At 47.8% G+C, this 26355-nt stretch overlaps 1 protein-coding gene across 1 annotated transcript in view; it reads left to right on the top strand.

Moving 5' to 3' along the window:
- The window catches only part of hipk3b (homeodomain interacting protein kinase 3b), a 70280-nt gene that overhangs the window by 19058 nt on the left and 24867 nt on the right, over positions 1–26355 (top strand). The window contains exon 3 of the mRNA XM_063188643.1: positions 19328–19451. Coding sequence (XP_063044713.1) covers positions 19328–19451 — 124 coding nt within the window. The remainder of the gene's footprint in view (positions 1–19327; positions 19452–26355) is intronic.

A 26355-nucleotide genomic window follows, 5' to 3' on the forward strand; every position in this document is an offset into this window, starting at 1 on the left:
ACTTGAGTTTGTTACTGTTATTGAGGATAAAGTATGTCTAGAACTTTTTGTAATTACTGCAAAATAACTTAAAGGCCAACTTCCGATAAAACTCAGTTTTACTCACTCATTTCGAAGATCCGACGCTCACCCCAAGTTAAACTCACTTGCAAGGCTCTCATAGCGGTGCATCAACTCTCCTGGCTGTGTTTCCCGGTGTTTCCCAATTTACATAAATAATGCAGAGAAACGAGCGAATCACGAAAGCCTTTCTGTGTTTCGTCACGTCGAAAGAAGGCGTTGCCCACAAAGGTTTATATCGACCCATTTATCTAAAAACATGTCGAGTAATTTTTTTCTGCTTGTTTTCAAAACAAGCAACGTCTGGTGGCCCGAAACATAGCTTAGCTTAGCTATCAGCTGGTTGCTACTCTCAGGTACACACACAGCACAAAGCCTCATACATAAAGCCTGCTCACTCCGGTTGCTCCGTGCCTGCAGCTCGCCTAGGGGTCGCTGTCGAAAGAGCACAGCCCTGAATGGAGCCTGCACGCCTCCGTTGGCGCCCCTATAGTGCAGTACCACCCGGGGAAGTGGCGACTCTGTTTCCCATTACATTCTCTCCAAGAACTGGAGGACTGAGCCAATCAGAGACGCGTTTCTTTGAGAGCAGGAGGAGTGAGCCAATCAGAGACGCATTTCCACGAGAAACACGGAACACTCTCTCGTTTCTCCACAAGCCACCTTGCCAGCTTGCAAAAACGTCTTGAAACAAAGCAACCAGAACGTTTTTTAAAACAGGACCAACGCGTAACACATTCAATAACAATTGGGAACACGGCAATATTAATTAAATGACGTTGAGAGGCCATCTTTAAAGCTTATCATGAAATATTATTACATGTTATTTGTTGTCATTGCACACTTGGTTGGTGGTATAACTAGAGGTCTGATATTAAAACAGTGCATTGAAAATAATCGCCTAGAGATTGTCCCTCATTCTAACTATGGGCAAATCTTGTAAACACGCTGTGCGCAAAACTGCATATGCGCCAGAAATGCTGGGTGGCAAAAAGAGCTGAGATAACAGCATTCTCTATTCGGGTACAATGCGAAATCCCTAGCATGAAACCTCACATATCGGCAGAAACTTAGCCAGAAATATCACATGACTTGTTATACAACAGGCTATTGGTTATGTTGGGTTATGGTCTCAGTTTATTTAGCTAATTGAAGATTTGGCCAGGTATGGAATGTGCTTAAAACGGTGTCTGAATGTCTTATCCAGATGTTCAGATGTGATGTAGGGCTACCGTGAGTGTGTATGCAATTCGGAGCCAGCTAGGTTTCTGATGAGTCTTTCCCATGATATTTCAGACGTTTTAAAAATAGGATGGAGATAATAATTATAACAGGTGTGATATGGAACTAGATTTCATTGCACAGCTCTTCAATAAGTCATGAGGCTTACCTTCTAGGTGTGTTTTGTTGTGTTTTCACAACACAAGGCGAAGCGACCAAGCTCTTTCTTGCCACACGGAAGAATGAGCAATGTAAACAGTGACGTCACGCACAGATTTGCTCATAGGCTGCCCCTTATAGTTGCTACACTACATTTCCGTTGCATTTGTATGTTCAATTTGTGCACAGAGTTGCCATGTTACAGCACTACAGTATGGTGTTATCATCAGCATCCAAACCCCTGTCCAGTACTCTACATGTGTGTCTGCTGTGGTTGTGTGTGCTGTGTCTTGTGGGTGAAGACATCAGCCTTATTATGCTGGGAAACACGTTAGCGTGCTGTGGGTTTCCATCATAGGCAGGCATTGTGTGCACTGTGCACAGCTTTGGCTGGGCTCGGGATAAAGTCACCTAAAAGCCCCCCCTCTCTCAGTACATACAATGTTGTGAGGACCCAATTCTTTGGCCCGCTCTCTCCCTGTGCCCGGGGCAGCTTTCCCCTTTGTCCCCAACCCACCCTTGTTGTTTTCCCTGGTTGTGTGCTTAAGCAGTGGCTTTGGGTGTGCTGCCTGCCGCCGCCTCGCCGCTGAGGTGCCATGTTTCACAGGGGAGCCGGGCTCATCAATCATTCATCAAGACCTGCCATTCAACTTGCTTATGTTGGCAACGCAGTAAACAAAACCAATCAGACAATGTCCTACAAGGGCAACAAGGCACATTTATCCAGTCACTTAATTTATTGTCTTTTTAAAAATGTCCCGATTGCTGTTTGGGAAGCAGTGAGGGGTGCCAATGGCGTATTACCCGGCCCGGTCGGCACCCTCAAGGTTGTTTTAGTCTTCCATCTACGGCGCTGAAGGGCTTCAGTTGGAAAAGAAAAAAAAAACAACATCCTCTGAATTCTGTTGTTCAGCACTTTTCAGGAGCACGGTACAAATGTAAAAATACACACGAGTGTTCTGTGATGTTATGAAAATAAGATACTGTATGCAAGCAACACTCTCATGAATTGGAAATCCACTGGCCACGTGACTTAACCGAAGAAAAAAGGGGAACAAAACGAGTTGTCACCTAACCTACACTGCATCATGTTTCAAGGCCTCTTGTTGTCATGGCCGCAGATTGTCATGGCTTTTTTCGGTGCCCGGGAGGCTTATGTTGCCAGGCCCCTCTGTTGCTAATAACCAGTAACGAATAAGGAAAGGCCAGCTGTTGGCGTTGAGTGACATGACATCACTTCCTTTGGGGCGTGGGGGGTGGGGTGGTGTCTGCTGTTAAATGGTAATCCATGGCCACAAATAATTCACAAAGCAAATCGTGATTCCCAGACCTGAAGCCCCCCTAGCCTAGAACAAGAAGCAGCTTCTGGTTGTCCCAACATTGGGATTGTTAGTAAGTAGAGTAAGTAGAAAAAAAGAATTGATAATAGCTTACTGTAAATACCAAAACTAAAGAGCATCTCATTTTTCCTTAGCATAATTTTCAATTTTCAAATTCTTTATTAGAGGATAGCCACTTGAGATGAACATCTCGTTTTCTTGTCAAATGCAAGGTTTTTGTCCCATTTTATGTTTTTTTTTCACAAACCTATTGCTACTTAGTCTGCTATTCTGTCCTTTGCCTTGAAACTAGAACAATGAGAGTTCTCTCCCGCAGAATGTAGTGTAGATAGATGACAGAGAAAGCGAAAAGTACCACATCTGAGGATGAGGATTGCTTGCCTCGTTTATAACCAAAGGAATTACGCATATTGACATTCCGGTGAAGTTGAGCATGTCTCGTTTTTTTTCACCAAGTAGCTCATAATAATTTGCATCCAGTGGTTTTAGTGAAAAAATCTGATGGAAAATAAGCCGACCTCATCACAGGGAATTCAAGCCATTTGCTGGTCACTGTAAAATGTGATTGATTCTCATTTAGTCTTTTTGGGTGTTGGTCCACCACATTAAACAATAGTTTGCTATTGTCTTATGCCTATTCATTGCCATAATGGATCAGCACTTTTTTAATGCATTGAGGAATTAAAATGTATTTTTCTTTTCCATATTAGACTCCCAGATAGTCATAAGAGAATGCAGTAGCAACTCTGTGTGAATACCAACTAAGCTGTCTCGGTCAGAAGTTACGATCTGTCAGCAGCTTAATGTATAGGCCCTAGTCAGTTTATAACCAAAGGCTCCCACAGGCTAGATTGATGACCTTCTGCCTTTTCAGCCCTGCCAAACATATGGACCTGTGCTGACGGATCTCAAGTCACAGAGGTGTACTGCTCTCTGCGTGACATTTGTCACAGTGTGATCTCGGGCCATAGGGCTGAACAGAAGCCAAGAGCCAACATCAAATATCATAAACACACACACGCACAGACACAGACACACACACACACGCACAGACACACACACACACACACACACACACACACACACACACACACACACACACACACACACACACACACACACACACACACACACACACACACACACACACACACACACTTTCCCAGCTGTTTGTTGTAGCCTGTAGTAACTGAAAGCAAAGTTGTATTGGCTGTGGAAACCAAAAGCTAAATAGTATTGGCTTCAGCGCGAAAAATAAACAACAACATGACATTTGGTTTGCTTACAGGGGTATATTCCCACCACGCGCCATATTTTCAGACAGAAAGTGAGTGATGTGGCCATGGCCTTCTGGTTAAGAAGATGGGCTTTAGATCAGAGGGTTGCGGGTTCGAATCCCGCCCTTCCACTCCCTACCACACTCCATGGCTCAGGTGCCCTTGAGCAAAGCACCTAATCCCATACTGCTCCAGGGACTGCAACCAATACCCTGTAAGTAACTGTAAGTCGCTTTGGATAAAATGTGTCAGCCAAGTGTAATGTGACGTAATGCAAGCAATACCCTGTAAATAACCTGAAGTTGCTTTGCATAACACGTCAGCTAGTGTAATGTAATGTATTGTAATGTAATGAGAAGAAGACCTAGGGGCAGGACCTCTTGTACTCTGCTCAGGCCACGAGTGAGGATCTAGGAAAGGGCGTAGTTGGCAGGACTGTGAGGCATGCTCGCTACGCTGGAGCCCATGTGATTACTGGCCATTTATTTTAACAAGGCTTGGTTTCCACTATAGGCTTGGTGGGAAGCCAGTACAAGTAGCAAGCCAGTTTGCACGAGCAGTCGTGCAGAATGTTTACTCAAAGTGAAAATTCTTAACCCTGGTCTGTTGTGATTAGACGGCTGTTTGTTTCTGTGTGTGTGTGTCTATGTGTGTCTGTGTGTGTGTGTGTGCGTGTGTGTATGTGTGTGTGTATACGTGTGTGTATGCGTGTCGTGTGTGTGCGCGACTGCGCATGTGTTTGTGTGTGTGTGCGCAGATCCACAGTTGTGTACTATTGTATTGGGCATTTGTGGTCATCCTCAATTTCTTTTAAATCCACTCAAGAGCTTTTAAAGAACACCACAGGCTTTATTTCAACCAGACTTTCTCTTCTTCTTTCAAACACCAGGAATGCTAAATCCCTCACATTCAAGGTTCTTTGCCATGGTGGGCTAGCTGTGATGATCACTGACAGGGCTCTAAATGAACATCGGCCAACCGGCCAAATGCTGGTGAAAATGCAGCTAGGTTGGTTAGAAAAGAAAGCTTACTAGCAGTTGCTAGCCACTTTTATTGATAGCAAATGTGTGTTTGGCTAGTGTGATTAACATTTACTAGCCAAATTTAGCTAGTGATTATAAAACTTAATTTAGATCCCTGGTCACTAGTCCATACAGTCCTCCTTTACGTGCTGCTCATCTGCAATGTTTAGTGGTTTGCTAATGTGCATCCTACTCTCTTCCCCTCTGACTGAGGTCTGGAGAGACCAGACATCCTGTTAACCTGTGCTGTGCCTGACTGGAAATAGCCAAGCAGTGGGATGAGGTTTGAATACAGCAGTGGTTCTCAACCTTTTTTGAACAGACGCCCCCCAAAGCCCCCCTTAACATCATCGTAAGCCTGCCAATGCCCTCCTTAGTTTGGAAAAATGAAATGGGCTAATGCCCCCCAAAGGGAACTAAGCCCCACCCCCACTCAGCTGTATCCTTCTCAACGCCCCCTTTGAGCTCCTCAACGCCCCCTGGGGGGCTGTACCACCCCCGTTGAGAAACACTAGAATACAGCAAGCAAGGGAGCGAAGGCTGGCTGGCGGGCCGACTGGCTGGGGTTTTTCCAGTAAGTGGGAGGACTGACTGGCGCGCAATGCAAGGAGATTCAAGAAGAAACGAACGCAGCATGTCATTAAAAGCGCGGGGGCGGCAGGCGGGAGGCGACGGGTGAGGGGACTAGGCGGTACGGAACCCAGTCACTGTCACAGACATGGTCCAAGTGGCTCGTTAGACCACGGTCGGTGTTTTGTCTGTGCCGGCCGGGTTTTGATTTAATTGAATAGTTTGTGCTTCGGCGGGCAGCAGCGTGTAAGCTGGTCTCTCTTTCACAGCTGCGGCTGCTCGCTCGCTCGCACGCTCGTTCGCTGAAGTGTTCTAGACTGAGAGAGGACAATGACAAGGAGAAAATGTGCTGGCTGAAAGAGGGGAGGAAACAAGGGTCAGCTGTGGCGTGCAAAGGACGAGGAGTGCGGGGGGGGCTCTCCTCAGTGTTTGGCACTGACTCCCTCTCTTCCTGGGTTTTCCCGCCTAAAGGGAGTGTGCGCCTCTTTTCCTCTCCCTCTTCTCCTCTCCTCTCCCGCTTCTTTTTTGAGTGAAGAAGGGAGTGGGCCTTGCTTCATTAATGCCATCATAAAGGCTGGACCGTTAGAGAGGGCCCCTCTTCTTTAGAAGATTATGTAAGTTAGTGGGTCCGTTAAACTGTTTGCTGTTGGAGTGCTGAATGGAGTTACGATTAGCATGAAAATATTTAGTTTCACACGTTTTCTTTCTCGAGCCATCATTTCTTTTCAAGCGAAGCCGTCTGGGGGTTCCCCCTCCTCCTACTGTGTGTGCTCTCTAAGGAACGAGCAGAAAGTGTTTTTTTCCGTGTGTGTGTGTGTGTGTGTGTGTGTGTGTGTGTGTGTGTGTGTGTGTGTGTGTGTGTGTGTGTGTGTGTGTGTGTGTGTGTGTGCGTGTGTGTGTGTGTGTGTGTGTGTGTGTGTGTGTGTGTGAGAGTGAGTGAGTGAGTGAGTGAGTGAGAGAGTGGCGACAGGGGACTGGAGAGACAAAAACCACACAGAGTATGTATTTACAGTTGAAGATAAGATCCATGAAGAGTGGCTTAAAAACTAGGCTGTCTAGTATGTTCAAGTTCAGCGCACCAACAGAAGTAGGCCTCAAATGTGTTTGGCTTGCAAAGCTGAAACGGAAGTGCCGTCTCTTCTGTCCAAATAGAGCATCTACTCTGCATCTTGTTCCAGCATGTTTCTTTTTTTTTTTTTAAGAAAAAATGCTTCAGAGGGGGGAGCAAGAGCGTGAGACTGAGACTGAGACCGAGACCTTGAGAAGAGAGATGGAGAGGGGAGGGGAAAAAAACTTAGAAACCATATTATGTAATTTTCGTTTGAATGGGCGTGGAGTCTGAAATGTTTGATGAAGTAGCTGTGGTGTGATCAGGGATGGCTAGTTTATGTCTGTCAGCTTGTGCATCTTTCTCCTGCCTAAACGGCTTATCTGTTGCACATTCCTGTTTGCTGGTCAGATCCAAAGGGCAGGCATCAGGCCCCCACTACCACAACAGTGACCATTAATCTGGCCGCTTCGAAAAACTGTGAACTTCTGAATCTTTGGGTTTTCTGCATCGGCTGCATTTAGTTACTGCACTCAGTTACATTGGAGGACACATGGAGGAGGAACTAAAACCACCAAGTCTTCATTTGTATTTAAAATGAATTTATTTTTTACAATACAGTTATCAGATCATCACCTGCTGAAAATTATACAGTAACACTTAACTTGGCGCCGGAGTCATGCGTATGACAGTGTCCTAACAGTCACAAGCATGTGTCATAAACATTATGTCAATGTCATAAACATTGTCACATTAAGAGGCATTTGTTTATTAAGACAGCCCTAAAGTCAACTTTTCATGACCAAAGCACGTTCATAACGTTGACATCATGTTTATGACTCGTCTGTGAATGTGTCATGACACTATTATGACACTGTTGTGTCATGTATGACGTCGGCGTCAAGTGAAGTGTCACCAATAATACTTATAAACACCCACCTCATGCAAACATTGATGTACTAAATGTTTTTCTCTTTTGGCTTCCATTATCATTTCTGTGACTGTGTGTGTAGTATGTGGGTGGGTTTTTGTTTGTGTTAGTTTTTTTTCCTGACAGGATAAGTGGAGAAAACAAAGTTTGGTTTGGTCTGCGTCGGTGGCTGTGGCTCTGGCTGCGTCTGCAACTGTGGGGTGGTCATGTAAGACCTGGCGATTGGGTGGAGTCCTTGTGTGCCTCTGAATAATTCAGTCCACAGTGGGAGTTAGTTTGTGGCATTATGTTTCCCAACATAGACGCACGCGGGACACAGCCAGAACTGAACTGAACTGAAAGAAGCTCTTGTTTCACTAGAGGTGGATCTTTTTGGGGGTTGCTGAAAATGAGGGGGTAAGGTAGCGTTTGAATACCCTCGCGAGCCAGCCTACGTACTTCCGCCAAAGGATTGGCTTCACTTCGGTAGTCTGGCCGTGCTCTGTGGAGTGCCTGGAGCAGTAGAATTTTGATCGCAACGCCCCCCCCAGAAAACAGCCAATAATCGAATACGCCCCCCACGTGGGGGCGAAAGGGGGAGGACGCTCGTGACAATGACGTACACATCTGCGCCAGAGCCATTGGTCTGCGCTATGTTGCTGTTGAGTAACTGCCAGCGATTGGGTGAGAGGTGTCCAATAATTTCAAACCATAACTGAGTGCAAACTTCCTGCTTCCTACAATCGCTTCAGAGCAAACAAATGCCAGACCATAAATACGAAATGAAATGGTAGTATTATGGGATGGTCAGGACCAGGCTAGCGTTTGAAATGAGGGGGGCCTAGATCTGGCTGTTCTCTTGCGGCTGGGCTGGGGTGGGCGATCTCGGTGACCGGGGCCGGTGACAGCTGTGGTTGGCCCCTTGACAAAGCCATGTGAAAGAGGCCCCTCCTCTCACTGGGCCCGGGACAACTGACCCGTTTGCTTTAGCTTCCCTGACTGACTGTGGTCAATGTGGCGTGTGATGAGAGAGGCCCCCATGGGGTCCCTTCTAAGAAGGGGCAGCGTTGTGGCTGTGTGAATTTTCAGGGGTACTCGGTACCTGGATCAACTGTCACACTGGCCAGTCACTGTAGACCAGAAAGACTATTTCTGTACCATGAGATCACAGCTATGAATAAGCTATGCATATTTAGATCGTCCCCGCTGAGGTACATAGAACTTCTAGCTGACTGCCTTTTTTGTGTGTTTTGTTTAATTTTTCTCTCTAGGGACAATCATGTATGCAAATTTGTAGGCTATTTTTACTCTAAAAATTAGACCTGTTATTGAGAAGAGGGTTGCATGCATATACTGTGTTGAGTGTGTACGGTATTTGATCTAAACATTTGCGATCGCTTGAGATACGTTGTAGCCTTCAGAAACATAAATGCAAATGAAATGGACTGAGTTTTACATATGTAGGGTATGATCCAGAGTTTTGCTTTAGCGATATCTTTTGATCTCAGTGCATGCGCTTACTCAGTAATGGGAACCGTGTTAGCGAGTGAAGAGGGCCCCTCAGCCTCCCTCCCCAAACCCACCTCCCTCCGACCCCCCCACTCTCCTCCAAAATAGCAGGCGACTGCTGCTGCTCTGTCTGTGGGATATCAGCACAGCAGATGTTTGCGGTGACGACTCTCCTTCCTTTCCCAGCTTTGCAGGGACTCCTTCCCGCAAGGTCACCGAGAGGAAGTGCTCGTCCCCGGGCCCAGCCAGCCGTCTGCTGGATCCGGCCCGTTATTGCACTCGCTTCGCCGGTTCCCAGGCCCGCCCGTCGCTGTGCTTTGACTGAACCTCTTGTACAGCAGAGCACGCCACATACACTACAGTGCTCAGCACTGCGGGCAAAAGGCAGCCTATAGCTCCAGCCACAACTGCTGCTCTGACAGACCAGACCACACTTAGACCATAGACTGTACGTTCAGCTCGGATCTAAAAAAGGGCCCCTTTTTTACTGGTCATTATGTGGAGAGCAGCGATGCTTGTTTGTGTACTGGGGGTGGTTCCCTGGCACGGGTGTCGGGCGCCGGGCTCCATGGTGTGGCGTGTTTCAGTCTGTGCCCAGTTGACTGGGCGAGGTGCCTGAGCTCCCATTTTGACACCATGGAGCGCTGGTGCTATGCTCAGCACTTTGCTTCAGCTCGCTGGCTTTAGCCCTAACCCCCAGGCGTACTGCACTGTGCAGGGGCAAAATCAGTCCTTTCACTCCTCGCTGCAGAGCAATATGCTTGTGAGGCGAGTTTTCAAATGCTGTCAAAAAGTTTTAGTCCTCATAGAAATGAAAGCTTGAAGCTGCTAAATGTCAAAATGTACTTACTCACTCACTCACTTACTCACTTAAAATGTTGAGTATAGTTAGCTGCCTTACCTAGTGTCTCCATTTGTGCCAGAATGATGAATCGAAAGTCTGATTTGTCATCTCATTTTTTGGTTGCATCATTCATCATTTTCCCCCTCACACTTTCCAAGTGATTGAACATTATTGCCATTTAGATTCCCCTAAATGTAATCTTTTCGAAGTTGTGGATACTCTGAAAATTGTCCCTGTAGTGGACTGTACTGTTAAAATCGAAACCCCTACCTTTGCGTCTTAACAGAAATGAACTGGCAAGCTCTCCTCTTAAGATCTCATGATGTCGTGCTAGGTTAGCTAGGCCGGAGACACACTTCATGCTAAGCTGTGAAGTCCTCAGCATTAGCGCAAGCTCTACAGTAGTGTTTCTTAAAGTGTTTATGAAACGAAAACAAACGGTCATTCCCATTAAAGCCTGTTTTTTTCTGATAGCATCGATGAGACTTTGAACCCAATCATCCTGGAGGAACTTGTGAAAATGGCAACTCAAAGTGTGAATTCTGTGAAATTTGGTGTGACTAATGAGCTGGGCTGTGACATCAAAGAGGGGAGTCCCTGGTTTGCTAGTATGGCGATGTGAGAAAACAACACACATTTGATGGACCCACATCTTATAAAGGAACCAAAATTCTGATACAAACATCAGCGTGTCGAAAAACCACACATCCAACCTCATGAGAAAAAAAAACAGCAGCACAAATCTATTTCAGAGGCACTGATCTGACATCTGCAGAAAGTGACATGTCTGACAGGTGAAGTGACGATTGTTGACATAGCCTGACAGTTCTTATGTTTATGGTTACGGTTGCTAAGGGCGCTTTGCCATGACCCAAAGATGACATGGCGTGTGCATTTGTTGACAAATGGGGGGCATTTTGATTCAATTGCGCGATATAGTGTGATTGAAATGCATGTAGGCTACATGCAAAGATATCATCTAGAGAAAAAACGGAGGTATTAGGCTGTTGGAAAAACACCCTATATAGTCTGAGTCCTCAGCATATTTTTAGCGTTTATCATTATTATTATTTTTTGTGCTCAAAGTCACAGGCGTTGCGTGTCCCTCAGCCTGACTCTGAGGACGAGGTGTGTCCAAACGTCAGCCACACATGCACCACAATACTAAAAACAAACAATCAACGCTTCAAAGTAGGCCTACGCTATGTGCATCTCCATTTATTCGCTAAGCAGTAGCCCAGTCTGTGAGTTGGCTGTCCTCTACCGAGAGCACCACGCTGATGCGCGGATATCCTCCCAAAACCAATTAATTGACCAGTTGAATGGCAATCAACAAAAAGTGCATATTCCGAGAGCATTCGCAACGGTTTGGCATGTAATGTGCATTACCCTTTCCTGAAAACAGCATACAAAGCAGATGGACAAGGTAAAACAGGGGCAGTTTCAGTCTGCACGCCGGCGATGTCAATTGTTGGAACTGCTTGAGGCAATAGCATTGTCTTCAGTCCAACCATGCCCGCGACCTCCACATTTGTGGTGAAGCACAAGGGGTGGAAATGTGCCGAGCACAACAGTGACCACAAGCTTGCTTCAAAACCACGCATTGGATCCACAGAGCCCTAGCTTGATTTAGCCTTCTCCTTGTTGGCCACAGTTCCATCATTCTTCACAGAAGGGAACTTGTGCAAAGATATTCCTTCTGTCAAGTAGCCATTTTTGCAGCTGGCACCGTTCGGCTCTCCAGCAACACACTGCTTGACACTGCGCTTTGTTTTGGTACTAGCCACCATTGATCTGAACAAGGTGGAATGAGGTGAACTCACCCCTTCTATGTCACGCATATCATTTGCATAAAATTTGCATGTCACCAAAAAAACACTTTTTGGGAACGTTTTAACATGACTTTTAGGACAAAATATCACCCAGACAATATCCCATTTCATTCACAAGGCTTAGAACTTTCAGAATCTGTCCTGGAAATGGTCAAATTCCTTTACTTTGTTTTCGTTTCATAAACTCTTTAACGGGAGCGCTACAGCGGCGTTGAGGAGCTACAGAGGATGCGTTGAGAAGGATACGTCTGAGTGGGAGCGGGGCTTACCTCCCATTGAAGGGCGTTAGTTTATTCTATTTTTCAATACTAAGGGGTACGTTGACAGGCTTATGATGAGGTTAAGGGGGCGGAAGGCTTGTGATTAGGTCAAGGGGGCGTTTGTTCAAAAAAGGTTGAGAAACCCTTCTCTACAGTATGTGCGATGGGGCTGCAGGCAGCTGTACTTGACTAATACGCTGGTTTCTCTGGGAGAACCTAAGCGACTGAGAGTGCCTATATCATCCATTAGCCTTCTCTCTCCACCCCACAAATGCTCAGGCTTTGATGTGAACTGTGAGCCAAACAGGAGGATAACAGCGTTAGGGATCCATTAGTCTTGTGTGGAATTGAGGGAATACAGGGCAGTGAGCTGGTGAAGGTGGTGATGATTAAGATGATGATGATGATGATGATCCATAATGGCTGCCCCTTTCAGCGTACTGTAGCTGATATGTTGAGATGGAGATAGGCTATCTTGGGAAGTGAAAAGCAGACTCCTGTGGATGGATCTCTGTGAGACTGTCAGAGATGTGGTGTACCCAAGTGACAGTGTTGATTTGCTGGAGATGGTGCTATGAATTGTGAGTCATTTTTTTCCCACCTTGTGGATGTGTGTGTGTGCGCGGGATGTCATTAATGTTAAGCACCTGATCTTTCAGTTTGATTTCTTTTTCAGTTGAGTGGCTTTAAACGTGGATACATTTGGACAAAAGTCGGCTTTTTATGGATCAGCTGCTTGGTGGCAGTTGTCACAATCTAGAGAAGACACACACACACACACACACACACACACACACACACACACACACACACACACACACACACACACACACACAGTGAAACACCACATCATGTGATAGTGTCATTCGAAGAGATCCTATCCGTCTTCCTATCTGTCTATTCTATCCTATCCTATCAGCTTTGGTGGCCCTCACTCACATCATATTCTCCAGACAAAAGCAGTCACCAGGAGGCAAGATGTTTTACCCAGAAACACTAAATGAGATGAGAGAGGCGACGATGTGGTGTGGTGGAGGGCTTAGTCGTCATGGCAATGGGCACCATCATCTCCACTCAGAGCGTCAGCGAGTGAGCGGCACGGCACTGGAAACCAAACCAAACCCGACCCCCGCAGCAGCTCCACTCCACTCCACTCAGCTCAGCTCCGCTCCGCTCCGCTGCCTTGTTTTTGTCTTCCCTGGCTCCCCTCTCCTCCTGATCAGCACCTCCTCCCGAGACGGGAGACGGGAGTGACAGTGTTGACTCAGCCCTCCGTGTAATGTTTTTACACCTCCCAGGATAAGCTACCTGCGGAGACTTGATCCCGGGCTTACACTCCGGATAATCAGAAACTGTTGCGCACCGTTCGCACCAGAATCCCTCCTCGAGACAAACTCTGTCAATCCGTTCTGCTCTGTGCACCACACCACACACAGAGAGCTTTTTGTACCAAGAGCTACTAGTAGTAGTCACACCACTTTTTACAGATTGAAGAATCACAGAGCAAGACAACTAGGCTGTGTAGTGTCTCCTCTAAGGATGACCACTCTGTTATTTTTTGACACCTCCTCGGGCCGTTTTATCGGGTCGAGGTGTCATCTGAAGACGCTATGATCAGTCTATAACAAGCCAGTGCAACAATGCTACAGCGCCAGTTTGGGGCTTTTGATGACAGCCCACCGCCGCCAAGCGTCCTCCTAATGAGCTGAGGACTGATCTCCTGGGGGGCCTGGAGGTGGCTGCACAGCTTTTGTTTTGGTTACTTTGGTTTTAATTAGTCTGCATGGGAGGACCTTTTGAGCCCCCGGAGGGGCATCCGCTAGTAGCCCTGGCGCAATTTGTTTTGTTCCCTGGACCTGCTGGCTTGATCCGTGCACTGCACGCACAGGTTTTTAAAAAAAAATGTTTACAGGTTCCAACTTAGCAGAACATCCGCATGAAGTCTTTGTCCCTAACTGTTTTTTTGTTTTTGTTTTGTTATTCCTCCGAAATAGTGATTAGGCTGCAAAAAAGCTTCTCTTCAACCAAAAACACATGCAAATTGATTTGGATTGTTTGCCCAGCACACAGGATCATCAAGTGGTACATAGTGATCTCAGGGTAGTAGTTATGTAAAAACAAAAGTCATAAGCGGCTTTGTCACTTTAATTGCCAACCATTAGATTGAAATTTGACTGTGGAACGGATTAAGACATTTCTGTCTCTCAGGTTAGCAGCATTTTTTTATTTTTTCATTTTTTGTGCTTCACTGGTCCTTTGCTCACTAAATGACAGGCACAAATGTACTGCACATACAGCACTTGGATGAGGCTGCCAGTGCATGTTCAGCAGAAAAGTACACCATCGATCCTAAACTTTTTGAGTAGTTAAATATTAATCTTAAACCCCGGCTCCATGGAACAGAACTTTCTGTACAGTTTCACTGCACACTGATGTTTCCTTTGTTATTCTGGTCAGACAGTACGTTTCGGATCTGGTGGTAGCCCAAGGCTTTACCGCTGGAGGAAGCCTTGTGTTGACGGAGGGGTTTCTGAGAAAGCATGTGTGCGGTCTGGTGCATAAATAAAGGCAACCGGTCCAGTGTACACACAAACGCATGAGGCCTCCGTGCAATGCCTGGCCGATTTAGGAAACCACGCTAGGTTAAGGCAGTGGTTCCCAAACTTTTTCAGCTCTGACCCCCTTTTGGATTTTCGCAACCCACCCACCACAGTCTTAGCCTAGCAATGGATTTCTAGCAATATTAGCCTTGGCATTTTTTTAACCATTAATATAGCTAGATTTTCCACTCCATTTCCATAAAAAGTTTGTCCGCTAATATTGATTGCTAGAAATCCACAGAACAGCAAATGTACATGTATTAGCTGTTAGCTGTTTACCTGTTTACCTGTGAATTTCCCGTTTTTATGCAATATCCCTTTTGTCCGCAACCCCTCTTCAGTACCTCCGCGACCCCCCGTTTGGGAACCGCGCTAGGTTAAGACCAGCAGCTTATCTAAGCATGCACACAAGCCAGCTGGGTGAGCCAAAATTATAAGGTGTGTGTGGTTGGAGCTAGGGGCTCTTGGCATAGCATAGCCCCACCATCCCAACTCTCCAGAGATGCCTACAGGGAGGTGTGTGTGTGTGTGTGTGTGTGTGTGTGTGTGTGTGTGTGTGTGTGTGTGTGTGTGTGTGTGTGTGTGTGTGTGTGTGTGTGTGTGTGTGTGTGTGTGTGTGTGTGTGTGTGTGTGTGTGTTCAGGCGGGGACAGAGGCCCTCTGTGTTTCTGTGAAATTTCCAGCCAAGGGCTTATATAACCTTGACCTTCATATTAAAGCACTAACAGCATATGTTAAGCCCTAACCAGTTTTGCATGGGACCTAACAAGAACGTGTGTGTGTGTGTGTGTGTGTGTGTGTGTGTGTGTGTGTGTGTGTGTGTGTGTGTGTGTGTGTGTGTGTGTGTGTGTGTGTGTGTGTGTGTGTGTGTGTGTGTGTGTTTGTTTGTGTGTTTTCGTGTGTGTGTGTGTGTGTTACTGGCCACACGGCTGTCTTGAGTTTAGCACAGACCGTGAAACCATAGCAATAGCAACCAAATAGTGAGTTTGTCTTGAGCGCCTGCCAGGTGCTGCAGAGCGACACGTCACGTTATATCATGTGTTTGGGCCATTCACCCCCAGCTGCATTAACTTTGATCATTCCTTCCTCCCTATTAATCTGCCCAATCTCTGACTGAGATCGAAATGGGGGGAGAAAGAAAGAATGAAAGAAAAAGTAAACCAGAAAGGCAGTAGTGGTGCTGTGGTGCGGTGTGTGCTATCGTAATCGGTCCCCCTTGCACAGAAAACGGGTTTGAATTATTCCCATCTGTCCAAAAGGGGAGAAAGGCATCAGCTGAGCTGACCTGCCCGACTCCAGATTGTCAAGGAGCTTGGGGTGTTTTGGCTGAGGGGAAGTTGGGAAGTGGAAGGAGAGAGAGCACATCTTGTACTATTTGGAATGGAAAGAGAACTCTCTCTCTCTCTCTCTCTCTCTCTCTCACTCACTCTCTCTCTCTCTCTCTCTCTCCCTCCCTTTCTCTTTTTATTTCACTCTCTTTCTTTCTTTCTTTCTCTCTCTGCACTTCACTCTGCACTCACATTTTGTCTTTTTTCCCCGGCCCATCTGGCCCGCTGCCCTATGTTTTATGTTATTCCCCCTATGGATTAAATCGAGCCTTTTATAAATAGCACAGTGAGGGAATAAAGAAGCAAAGATGTGTATTATATATGTTTTAAGGCCATACAGCTGTGCTTTCAGATCTAGTCATTTACCATATCCCTCCCTTCAAGTCATTTATAACCCTCTTCTGAGCTTAACTTAATGCGTGAGTGTGAATATATACAAGTATGTTTACAAACATGAAGTAAATTGAAGCGCATTTCTGCCGAACATATTGAGGCCAAGTACAATTTTCTAGAACTTTCTGCAATTCCATTTCTACATTAGATCCCTTCTTTTGCCTCCAGTGGAACCAATGGGTGGGTCAGCCTGACATTCACTGTATTGAGGCCCAAAGCTGGGATGCCGCCATGCCGTGTGTGTGTGTGTGTGTGTGTGTGTGTGTGTGTGTGTGTGTGTGTGTGTGTGTGTGTGTGTGTGTGTGTGTGTGTGTGTGTGTGTGTGTGTGTGTGTGTGTGTGTGTGTGTGTGTGTGTGTGTAATATGTATCTATAGACTCATTCTGCAGCCATATGTCGCTGCTGAGGTATTCCTCATCCTCGCCCCTTACACACTGGAAATAACTCCCACATTCATACAGTACATCCACCATCCATCCATCCCTCCCTCCCTCTTTAACCCCTTCAGTCAGCCCATTTTAACACCCGCTGTAATTACTCTTGGCAGATGACATTTTCATTCCACCAACTTCTTTTTTCAGCCTTGACAAGCCCTTCCCCCTCTAAAAAAAAAAAAAATAGTGGAAAATTTGCCATCATGGCACGGTCTGTTTCTGGTCCCTGTGCGTGAGTGGTGTGAGTGTGTGTCTGTGTGCTTCACTGCATGCTGCTGTCTTTGCTGCATGGGAGTGGGGAGTGGTCCCTTGTGTGATGGCTGTGGTGGGGGTGATGGCGACAGCAGTGGTGGGGGTGGAGTGGGCTGGGGTAGGGCTAGGGCCATGTGGGGGCGTTACAGCAGCAGGAAGAGGCTTACAGTGCAGAACATACAGCCTGAAGGGGCCCATAGGCCACAGCCAGCCACAGCTTGTTGTAACAGGAGGAGTAACGCTTGGTGGACTGGAGGCAGGCCGGCCCCCTTGTCAGCCTGACTTAAGCCAAATGACTGCTGACACTACCGGTGCGTCACATCGCATCCCCCGACAGCAGCTAGTAGCAGCTAGTAGCGATCAGGCCGGCTAGCGAGCGCTAGCTAGAGCGCGCGAGGGAGCAGGAGAGGAGAGCTCACGCGGAGTGTAGCGGCCAAGCGGGTTAATACCACTCAGAGGGATCACCACGGCGATCTGTCACTAAGCAGCCGGGGCTTCTAGCGTTGCCATGGTCACCCTTATGCAAAAGAGGGCCAGAGAGAGATAGAGATAGATGGAGATGCATGGAGGGAGGGAGGGAGGGAGGGAGGGAGGTGGGGGAAGCGAGTGAGCGGGGGCAGAGAAACGAGGGCAAGCCAGAGAGTGCGGCTGGGTTTGCAGGCCGAGCTGGCTGTGACCTGATAACCCTTTACATGAGCTGCCCGCCTCGCCTCGCCTCGCCTCGCCTCGCCTCGCCACAGGGTCTGGCAGGCAAGACAGGCTGCATAGGGCTAAGGCTCTGGACCGCACGTCGCGCAGACTATGCCACACGACACAAGACACACACGTACACTACACACACGCACACACACACACACACACACACACACACACACACACACACACACACACACACACACACACACACACACACACACACACACACTACACACACTATACAAACACACACTACACACACACACCCACATATGAACACACAAACACATATGCTCCGCATACACACTACACACACACACACTATACACACACACACACACACACACACACACACACACACACACACACACACACACACACACACACACACACACACACACACACACACACACATGCACAGATAGCCTGTGGCCCTGTGTTGCCTCTGCCTTGTCCCCTCCCACCCCCCTGGATGTGTTTAAGTGGGATGTCAGGTCCATCTGGCCCCTGTCTGTGTGTGTGCCCTGCTGGACATCTAGTGCCAGCCATAAAGCCGTCAGGCTGGCCGGCCGTCTGCCTGTTTGCTTTTCCACCACCCCCCTTGTCATGACGGGTCATATAACTTAACTAGTCACATCACACTCTGGCGAAATGGAAAGATACGCCTACTAGGGCTGTAACGATATTGTATCGAACCGAAAAATCGTTATACGCAGAGTCAAGATACTGTATCACGGTGTAAGAACTAAGAAGGCAGTATTGTGAATGATACGCCCTTTCAAAGTTCTGTTATCCTTCAGTCCAGGGAACAACCACGTGATATGTGGTGACAGGGCTTCCAAGCCTCAAATCATCATCATTATTATTTTTAATCTAGTTTAAATCTAGTTATTGATATCTTTTTTGTAATGTTGGCAAATGTGGAAAAAAGGTAATTCATTAATTTTAAAAGAAACATTTTAAAAATCGTTGGGTGTATCGAACCGTAGGTCAAAGATCACGATGCCAACCGAATCATGAGTTTAGTGTATCGTTACAGCCCTGAAAGATACCATGTGCTCCATGTGACCCTACTGTACTTACCACAATGAAAACATCCTGCATTTCTAGAATATACACACTCATACATACACTGTTCTGATGACGACAGGATTTTTTGTGTGTGTGTTTTGTGTGTGTGTGCTGGTCGGAAATGCCCCCAGTGCCGCCACCACCAGCAGCAGCTAGCACCAGCACAGGAGCGTTTTCTGTTGTTGTTGTTTTTGGATTGTTTGAAAGGCCAATGCTTGATGCCGCCACTCACTCACTGTTTTGTTGTTGTGTCTGTCTGTCTACCCCTCCCCACCCCTCTCCCACCTCTCTCTACCTCTCTCTTCATCCCTCTCTACCCCCACTACCCCTCTCCATCACTCTCCACCTCTCTCTACACCTCTCGCCACCCCTCTCTACCCCTCTCCATCCCTCTCCATCCCTCTCCATCTCTCTCTACCCCTCTCTCCACCCCTCTCTACCCCTCTCTCCATCCCTCTCCATCCCTCTCTCCATCCCTCTCCATCCCTCTGTCTACTCTGCAGGGCTCCGGAGATCATTCTGGGGCTGCCGTTTTGTGAAGCCATAGACATGTGGTCGCTGGGCTGTGTGATCGCCGAGCTCTTCCTGGGCTGGCCCCTCTACCCCGGGGCACTGGAGTATGATCAGGTATGGCACAGTCAACACACACACAGACACACACACACACACACACAGACACACACACACGCACACACGCTCTCACGCACACCCACACACACACTCACACAGGGCCTTGGAGTATGATTAGGTATGGTACATGCACGAACACACACACACTCACACAATAACATTCACATACACACAAATACACATACTTTATTGTCCGTCAGACGTTACGGTCATAACCTTCATCAGTGTCGGGCATACACACACACACACACACACACACACACACACACACACACACACACACACACACACACACACACACACACACACACACACACACACACACACACACACACACACACACACACACACACACACATGCACGGACACACTCAGCATTTGTCATGGAGAGCTTTCGGCACAAAAGCTGTGTCAGTCAGTGTTGATCAGCTCACTTTTCCCATGGTGGTATGACGTCAGCCGGGCGGCTAATCACACGCTGTACATGTCCTGCACCTTGAGCTTGGCTCACGTCTACAGCAGCAGCTGGCCAACCCGGCCCTGCCCTGCCCTGCCCTGCCCTCCTCAGAAGCCCTGATCAAGCCACCACCACCACCGGTTGAAGGTGAAGACTATGCACATCCAAGGAAAAGGTGGAGGACAAAAGCTGAGTGTAGTTTTCGAAGTGAGGAGTCTACACACTTAAGATCCTTTCTGTTGTTTTTTTTTTTTTAATTATTCCATTGCTGGATTACGTTTTGACTCCAACAGTTTTCATCAGATATGCCATGACATTATTAAAAAAGAAAACTGCAGACTCCTCACTCCAAAAACCAAGCCACCGCCACCACCACCAGCAGCTCTCAGGAGCACAGGAGTGTGTTATTAGCATGGCAAGGACAACGCAAGACACACTGTCCTCCACACTAATAGCAAAGGCACCTGGTGTCTGGAGTAGTTTAGATGCAAGTCCACACACACTGGCACACATACACACACAGACACAGACACAGACACAGACACACACACACACACACACACACACACACACACACACACACACACACACACACACACACACACACACACACACACACACACACACACACACACACACACACACACACACACACACACACACACACAGGTCCTCACACACACTTTTGAAACAACATCACACACACTTTTGAAACACTACCTCATTCTCTCTCTCTCTCTCTCTCTCTCTCTCTCTCTCTCTCTCTCTCTCCTTCTTCCTAGTCTCAGCGTCTCGTCTCCAAATGCAGCTAACTGTTTTCAGTCATTTCACATCACCTCATGCTGATGTCACCTCGTGGTTAAAGCGCGAGTCAGAGCGTGTGCTTGCTGGAATGTGCTGTGAGGCCAAACAAACCCAGAATCAACTGGCATGATCTCCACGCCCGCCCGCCTGACCCGCCCCTCGCTCACGCTGTCTCTGTCTCACCTCTATCTGCTCTCTCTCTATCACGCTCACACTATCTCTATCTCTCTGTTTCTCTCTATATCTCTGTTTCTCTCTCTCTGTTTCTCTCTATTTCTCTCTCTCGCTATCTCTCTGTTTCTCTCTCTCTCTCTCTCTCTCTCTCTCTCTCTCTCTCTCTCTCTCTCTCTCTCTCTCTCTCTCTCGCTAGCTCACTCAGTTTTCACTATCTCTCTGTGTGTTTCTCTCTCACTCACACCTGGTTTCTTTTCTTATACTTCTGCTTTTTTTTAACTTTCTTTACCCGTTTCTGAATCCGTTTCATTCCCCTCTCATCTCATTTTCTCTCTGTCTTTTTCGCTCATACTGTCTTACTCTGAAGTGTGGGTCTGTTACAAGACAGATTTGTTGAATACAGCACGTGAATACAACTGTACAAATGTACTGTATATATGGATGTATATATCCACCACTTGCACCGCCCGCCCCCCTGCTTAAAGATGATCAGGGGATTCTCCCTTCCCGATACTCCTGTTGGCAAAGAGAGAGGGGAGGACTGGAGGGGTTGGTAGGAAGGGGCCGAGAGAGATTTGGAGAGAGAGAGAGAGAGAGAGAGAGAGAGAGAAGAGGGGGGTGTTGAGGAGAGACTGGCGGGGTGGGTAGGAAGAGGAGAGGAGAGGGGGAGACAGGAAGAGAGAGAGAGAGAGAGAGAGAGAGAGAGAGAGAGAGAGAGAGAGGACTGGAGGGGTGGGTAGGAAGGGGCAGGGAGAGACACAGAGAGAGAGAGAGAGAGAGAGAGAGAGAGAGAGAGAGAGAGAGGACTGGAGGGGTGGGTAGGAAGGGGCAGGGAGAGACACAGAGAGAGAGAGAGGACAGGGGAGATGGGTGTTGAGGAGAGACCCAACGGGCTGCAACAGGCCAGGCCTGGATTAGAACACTGTTTCTAGGGGAGACCACACCGTCTGCGGCAGATCTGACTGGGGGTTCGCTCACCAGAGATGGGGTTTGGGGGGCGGGGGTGTAGTGGGAATGGGAGTAACAGGAGGATGGGCCTGTGGGCAGGAGCAGGGAGGTACACTGCCCTACAAAGGCTAAGTGCTGTAACTACATATTATATCAACATTGAGGTTAGACTGAAAATGGTCTTCTTTACAGCTTCTTGATCTTGTGACAAAGCCTCATGGTCCAAATGTCCCCGCTGAAAAAGTTTGGAAACCACTGACCTAACACAGCACCCCACCTGGCCCCCTCCCCTTACTGCACCGCCCAGCCAGTGTTTCCCATATCCAGTTGGCCTGCAGGGCCTTTCAGGAATTTGAGGAAATATCATAGGAATGTATGTGCGGCTTCTTTCTCTCTCTCTCTCTCTCTCTCTCTCTCTCTCTCTCTCTCTCTATGCCTCCCTCCCCATCCCTCCCCCCCTCCCCCTCTATTCATCCCCCTCTATTCCTCCCTCCTTCTCTATTCCTCCCTCTCAATCCCTCCTTCCTGCCATCTCTCATGGTTAGGCCCCGTCCTCCTCCTGCACCACACCACACCACACTACACCGCACTGCATTATCCAGCCTCCCACTGTATGCAGTGTGTTCTGCTGCCGACGCCACAGTGTGGTGCTTTTACTGCCCGGCATCATTTTTCATGCACTGCCCCCCACCCTCCGACACCACTGCAGCTCTGTCGCCCTCCCCTCGGCTCTCCCCTGCTACTTACACACACACACACACACACACACACACACACACACACACACACACACACACACACACACACACACACACACACACACGCAGCAAGCACACACACTGTGTACCCCCACTCCCTGGTTCAGAGGGGAGGGTATAACCGAACACCTCGGAAGGCCGGCTTTGACGACCTGACGGGCGACTCACTAAAAATAAGGAGTGTGTTTTCGCACGGCCAGATCAGCATGTCCTGACAGCACAGCACAGTGGAGGGGAGGTTCCGAGGGGAGTCTCCACACACACACACACACACACACACACACACACACACACACACACACACACACACACACACACACACACACACACACACACACACACACACACACACACACACACACACACACACACACACACACACACACACACCGAGTGCATGGTTCTGCCTCTCCCATGCCTTCTTTTCTCCCCCTCAAACACATCGAAACAGTCACCTGCACTCACTCTTTCACACACTCTCACGCTGACTCTTTCATGTAGACTCTCACCCTTTCTTTCTCTTACACACATACATACCAGAGATTGACGTTTACTTTTTTTTTTGCTCACTGGCCACTGTAGCTAGTTGTTTTGTTTTCCAGTCATTAGACATTTTGCCTTTTTTCTAGACACAATTTTGTTGTCAGTTTTTTTTTCTTCAAAATATCATCACATTAAAATACAAACAATTAATGCTTTTGAAATTGTTAATAGCCACAGCTGAGTTTTATCAGCATGTCATGCCCTGATACACACACACAGACACATACTAACAATCATACACACTTGAACTCTTACAAACACTACTACACACACTTGTTCTCACATACACACCTGACCTGTAGTCATAGCCTTTGGTTATAAAGCGTCTGCCAAATGCAATGTAATGTAATGTAATGTAATTAGGGATGCACGATGTATCGGCCAGATGTATCGGTATTGGCCGATATTTGACATTTCTCAACACATCGGACATCGGTCCGATGGGTAAAACTGGGCCGATGTTAACGCCGATGTTTTTTTTAATATGTTACGGTTCTAAAAGATTGGACTTGACGGTGACTTTCAATGTTTGTCTTCTAATTTGTCTCTATTTTTTATCAAATTTTATCACAGATAAAAAGTGTTTTTGGAAATAAGAGGACATTCAAAAATATAATATTATTGTTTGCATCATTGTCATCTCTTTAAAAGTAAAAAAACAGAAAAACATCGGTATCGGTTAATATCGGTTATCGGCCAAAATCGCAATATCAATATCGGATATCGGTATCGGCTGAAATTTTTGACATCGTGCATCCCTAAATGCAATGTAATGTAGTCAAACACTGCATCTCTCCATACTCCATCTCTACTTTAACGTACAGATCCACACAGGCTTTGATCGTTAGAGTTAAACCTGTGAAGTGACCAGGGGTTTTCCTTTTCTTTTTTTTTCATGTTGAGGGAGCTACGATGATGAACAAATTATGCAAATCAGATGCTCGGTAGCGTGAAGCGCAGCTAATATTCAGTTAGCTGCGTAAGCCAGATGGCTGGGAGCTGCTAGAGAGAGAGCAAGAGCGAGAGCTAGGGCCCCAGTCGAACCTTATTAGCCCGCAGTTAGCAGAAATTAAAACATATTTCATGGCCCCCACGAGTGGCGGGGGCGTAGAGGAGAGACGAGAGCGGAGAGAGAGAGAGAGAGAGAGAGAGAGAGAGAGAGAGAGAGAGAGGGGACAGGGGGTCTGATATTAGTAAACAGATTCATGGGCTCGTCATCCTATCCTGCTGCTGGGGGGGGCGCTCGGGTTGGAGGGGCTAAGGGGCCCTGACCTATGGAAAGCTCCCCTGTACCGCGGTGTGGGATGTCAGGCTGGCCTTGCTGGGCCCCTCGCAGGGGTAAGTGTTGGGGTGGGTGGGTGGTGAGGGTGGCCAAGGGTGGATGGCCCTTGCAGGGCTAGGTGTTGGGGTGGGTGGTGAGGGTGGCCAAGGGTGGGTGAGTAGCACTGGGGCATGGGGAGGAGCTGTGCTACAGTACGCCATGGGGTGGGTCTATGAAGGTAGACTGGTGGGGTTTAGGGCTGAGGGAGAGGTGGTGGTGGTGGTGGTGTTGGTGTTGGGGAGAGTTGTGGTGGTGGTGGTGGGGACAGTTCCACCTTGCACAGCAGAATATATTAATAACTACCCCAGCTCTTCCAACACGCACACACACACACACACACACACACACACACACACACACACACACACACACACACACACACACACACGACACACGACACACGACACACACACATACACACACCGTGTCTGCTCAGTCAGAAGGGCTGTCACATCACTGGCATGTCTAACCTATCTACAACATGTACGACAACCAACACACTTCAGCTGCACTTGTACCCAATCATCCATACCATTTCTCAACTGAACTGCCCTATAGATGGGTTCCACATTTTTGTTTTCCCCTGGCTGCGCGGCCCTGGCTGCGCGGCCCTGGCTGCGCACAACTCATCCTCTGATTGTTGGAAACCGCTGTCGGTCAAAAAATGAGCTCACATGGTTGGCTGCTGGTGTCTTGCCCCTCCTCACAATATCGTATTTATAAACAAAAAAACATGTAAGTTATAGGACTCTGTGCACATGGGGAGGTGACTGCAGAGGTGGAGGAGGAGGAGTGAGCACATATTCATGTGTGTGTGGTTATGTTCATGTGTTGTTAATGTGTTGGGGAAATGTTTTGGAATATTCATGGACTTGTGTGATGGGTTCACGGTTGTGTTTTTGTGCCTGGGGGTGCAGAAGGAAGTGTGTGTGTGTTTGTACGCGTTTTTGTGTGTGTGTTTGTGTTTGTGCATGCATGTGTGTGCATGCATTTGTGTGTGTCTGTGTCTGTGTGTGTTGTAGAGATGAGCATGTTTCTGTGTGTGTTTCTGTGATGTGTTGTGTGGGTGGACAGCGGCCCGCCGGCCGGCTGGCTTGGCTGGCTTGGCTGGCTTGGTGTTCTCAGAGGAGGCGTTTGTTTTCCTCTGCTCGTCGTGCTGCGTGGACCCTGAGCACCACCAGAGAGCTGGGCTGAGGCTACTAGCAGCACAGGCCTAGACTTGCAGACCACATCGTTACCTTTACCACCACCTCAGTGGAGGAATAGCCGGGCACACACACAAACACACAGGCGCACACACAGACGCGCACACACACGCAGTCGCACACACAAACACGTGCACACGTGCGCGTGCGCACAGGCACGCACACATACACATACACACAAACACGCACACAGGCACACCCACACTCACACACGGACACACACACATACACACAACAGGCGCGCACACTCTCACCCTCAAGCACAGGTCGTCAGTCAAGATCTGAAACTACCCCAACATTACTCACACTTACATTCACATTTTCTCTCCCCTTTTTCTTGACACACACACACACACACACACACACACACACACACACACACACACACACACACACACACACACACATACACACACCCCACACTACAACACACACTCGTAAGGTTACACAAGTTGGCAAAAGACATTGGAGTCAATGCAGCGTAACAAAGAGGGCCACGAGGAGACTGGAGGAGGGGAGAGGAGAGAAGAGAAGGGAGAGGAGAGGAGCCAGAGGTAGCTAGACAGGCGAGAAGAGAGGAGAGAGGAAAAGGGAGGAGAGGAGAGGAGAGAAGAGGTGCGTCTACTGCTGCTGCTTGGCCTCGTAGCTCTCGACCCCCTACCCTCGTGATGGACCGCTGACCTTTCTCAAG

The sequence above is a fragment of the Engraulis encrasicolus genome, chromosome 22, assembly GCF_034702125.1.
Source record: "Engraulis encrasicolus isolate BLACKSEA-1 chromosome 22, IST_EnEncr_1.0, whole genome shotgun sequence".
NCBI lineage: Eukaryota > Metazoa > Chordata > Actinopteri > Clupeiformes > Engraulidae > Engraulis > Engraulis encrasicolus.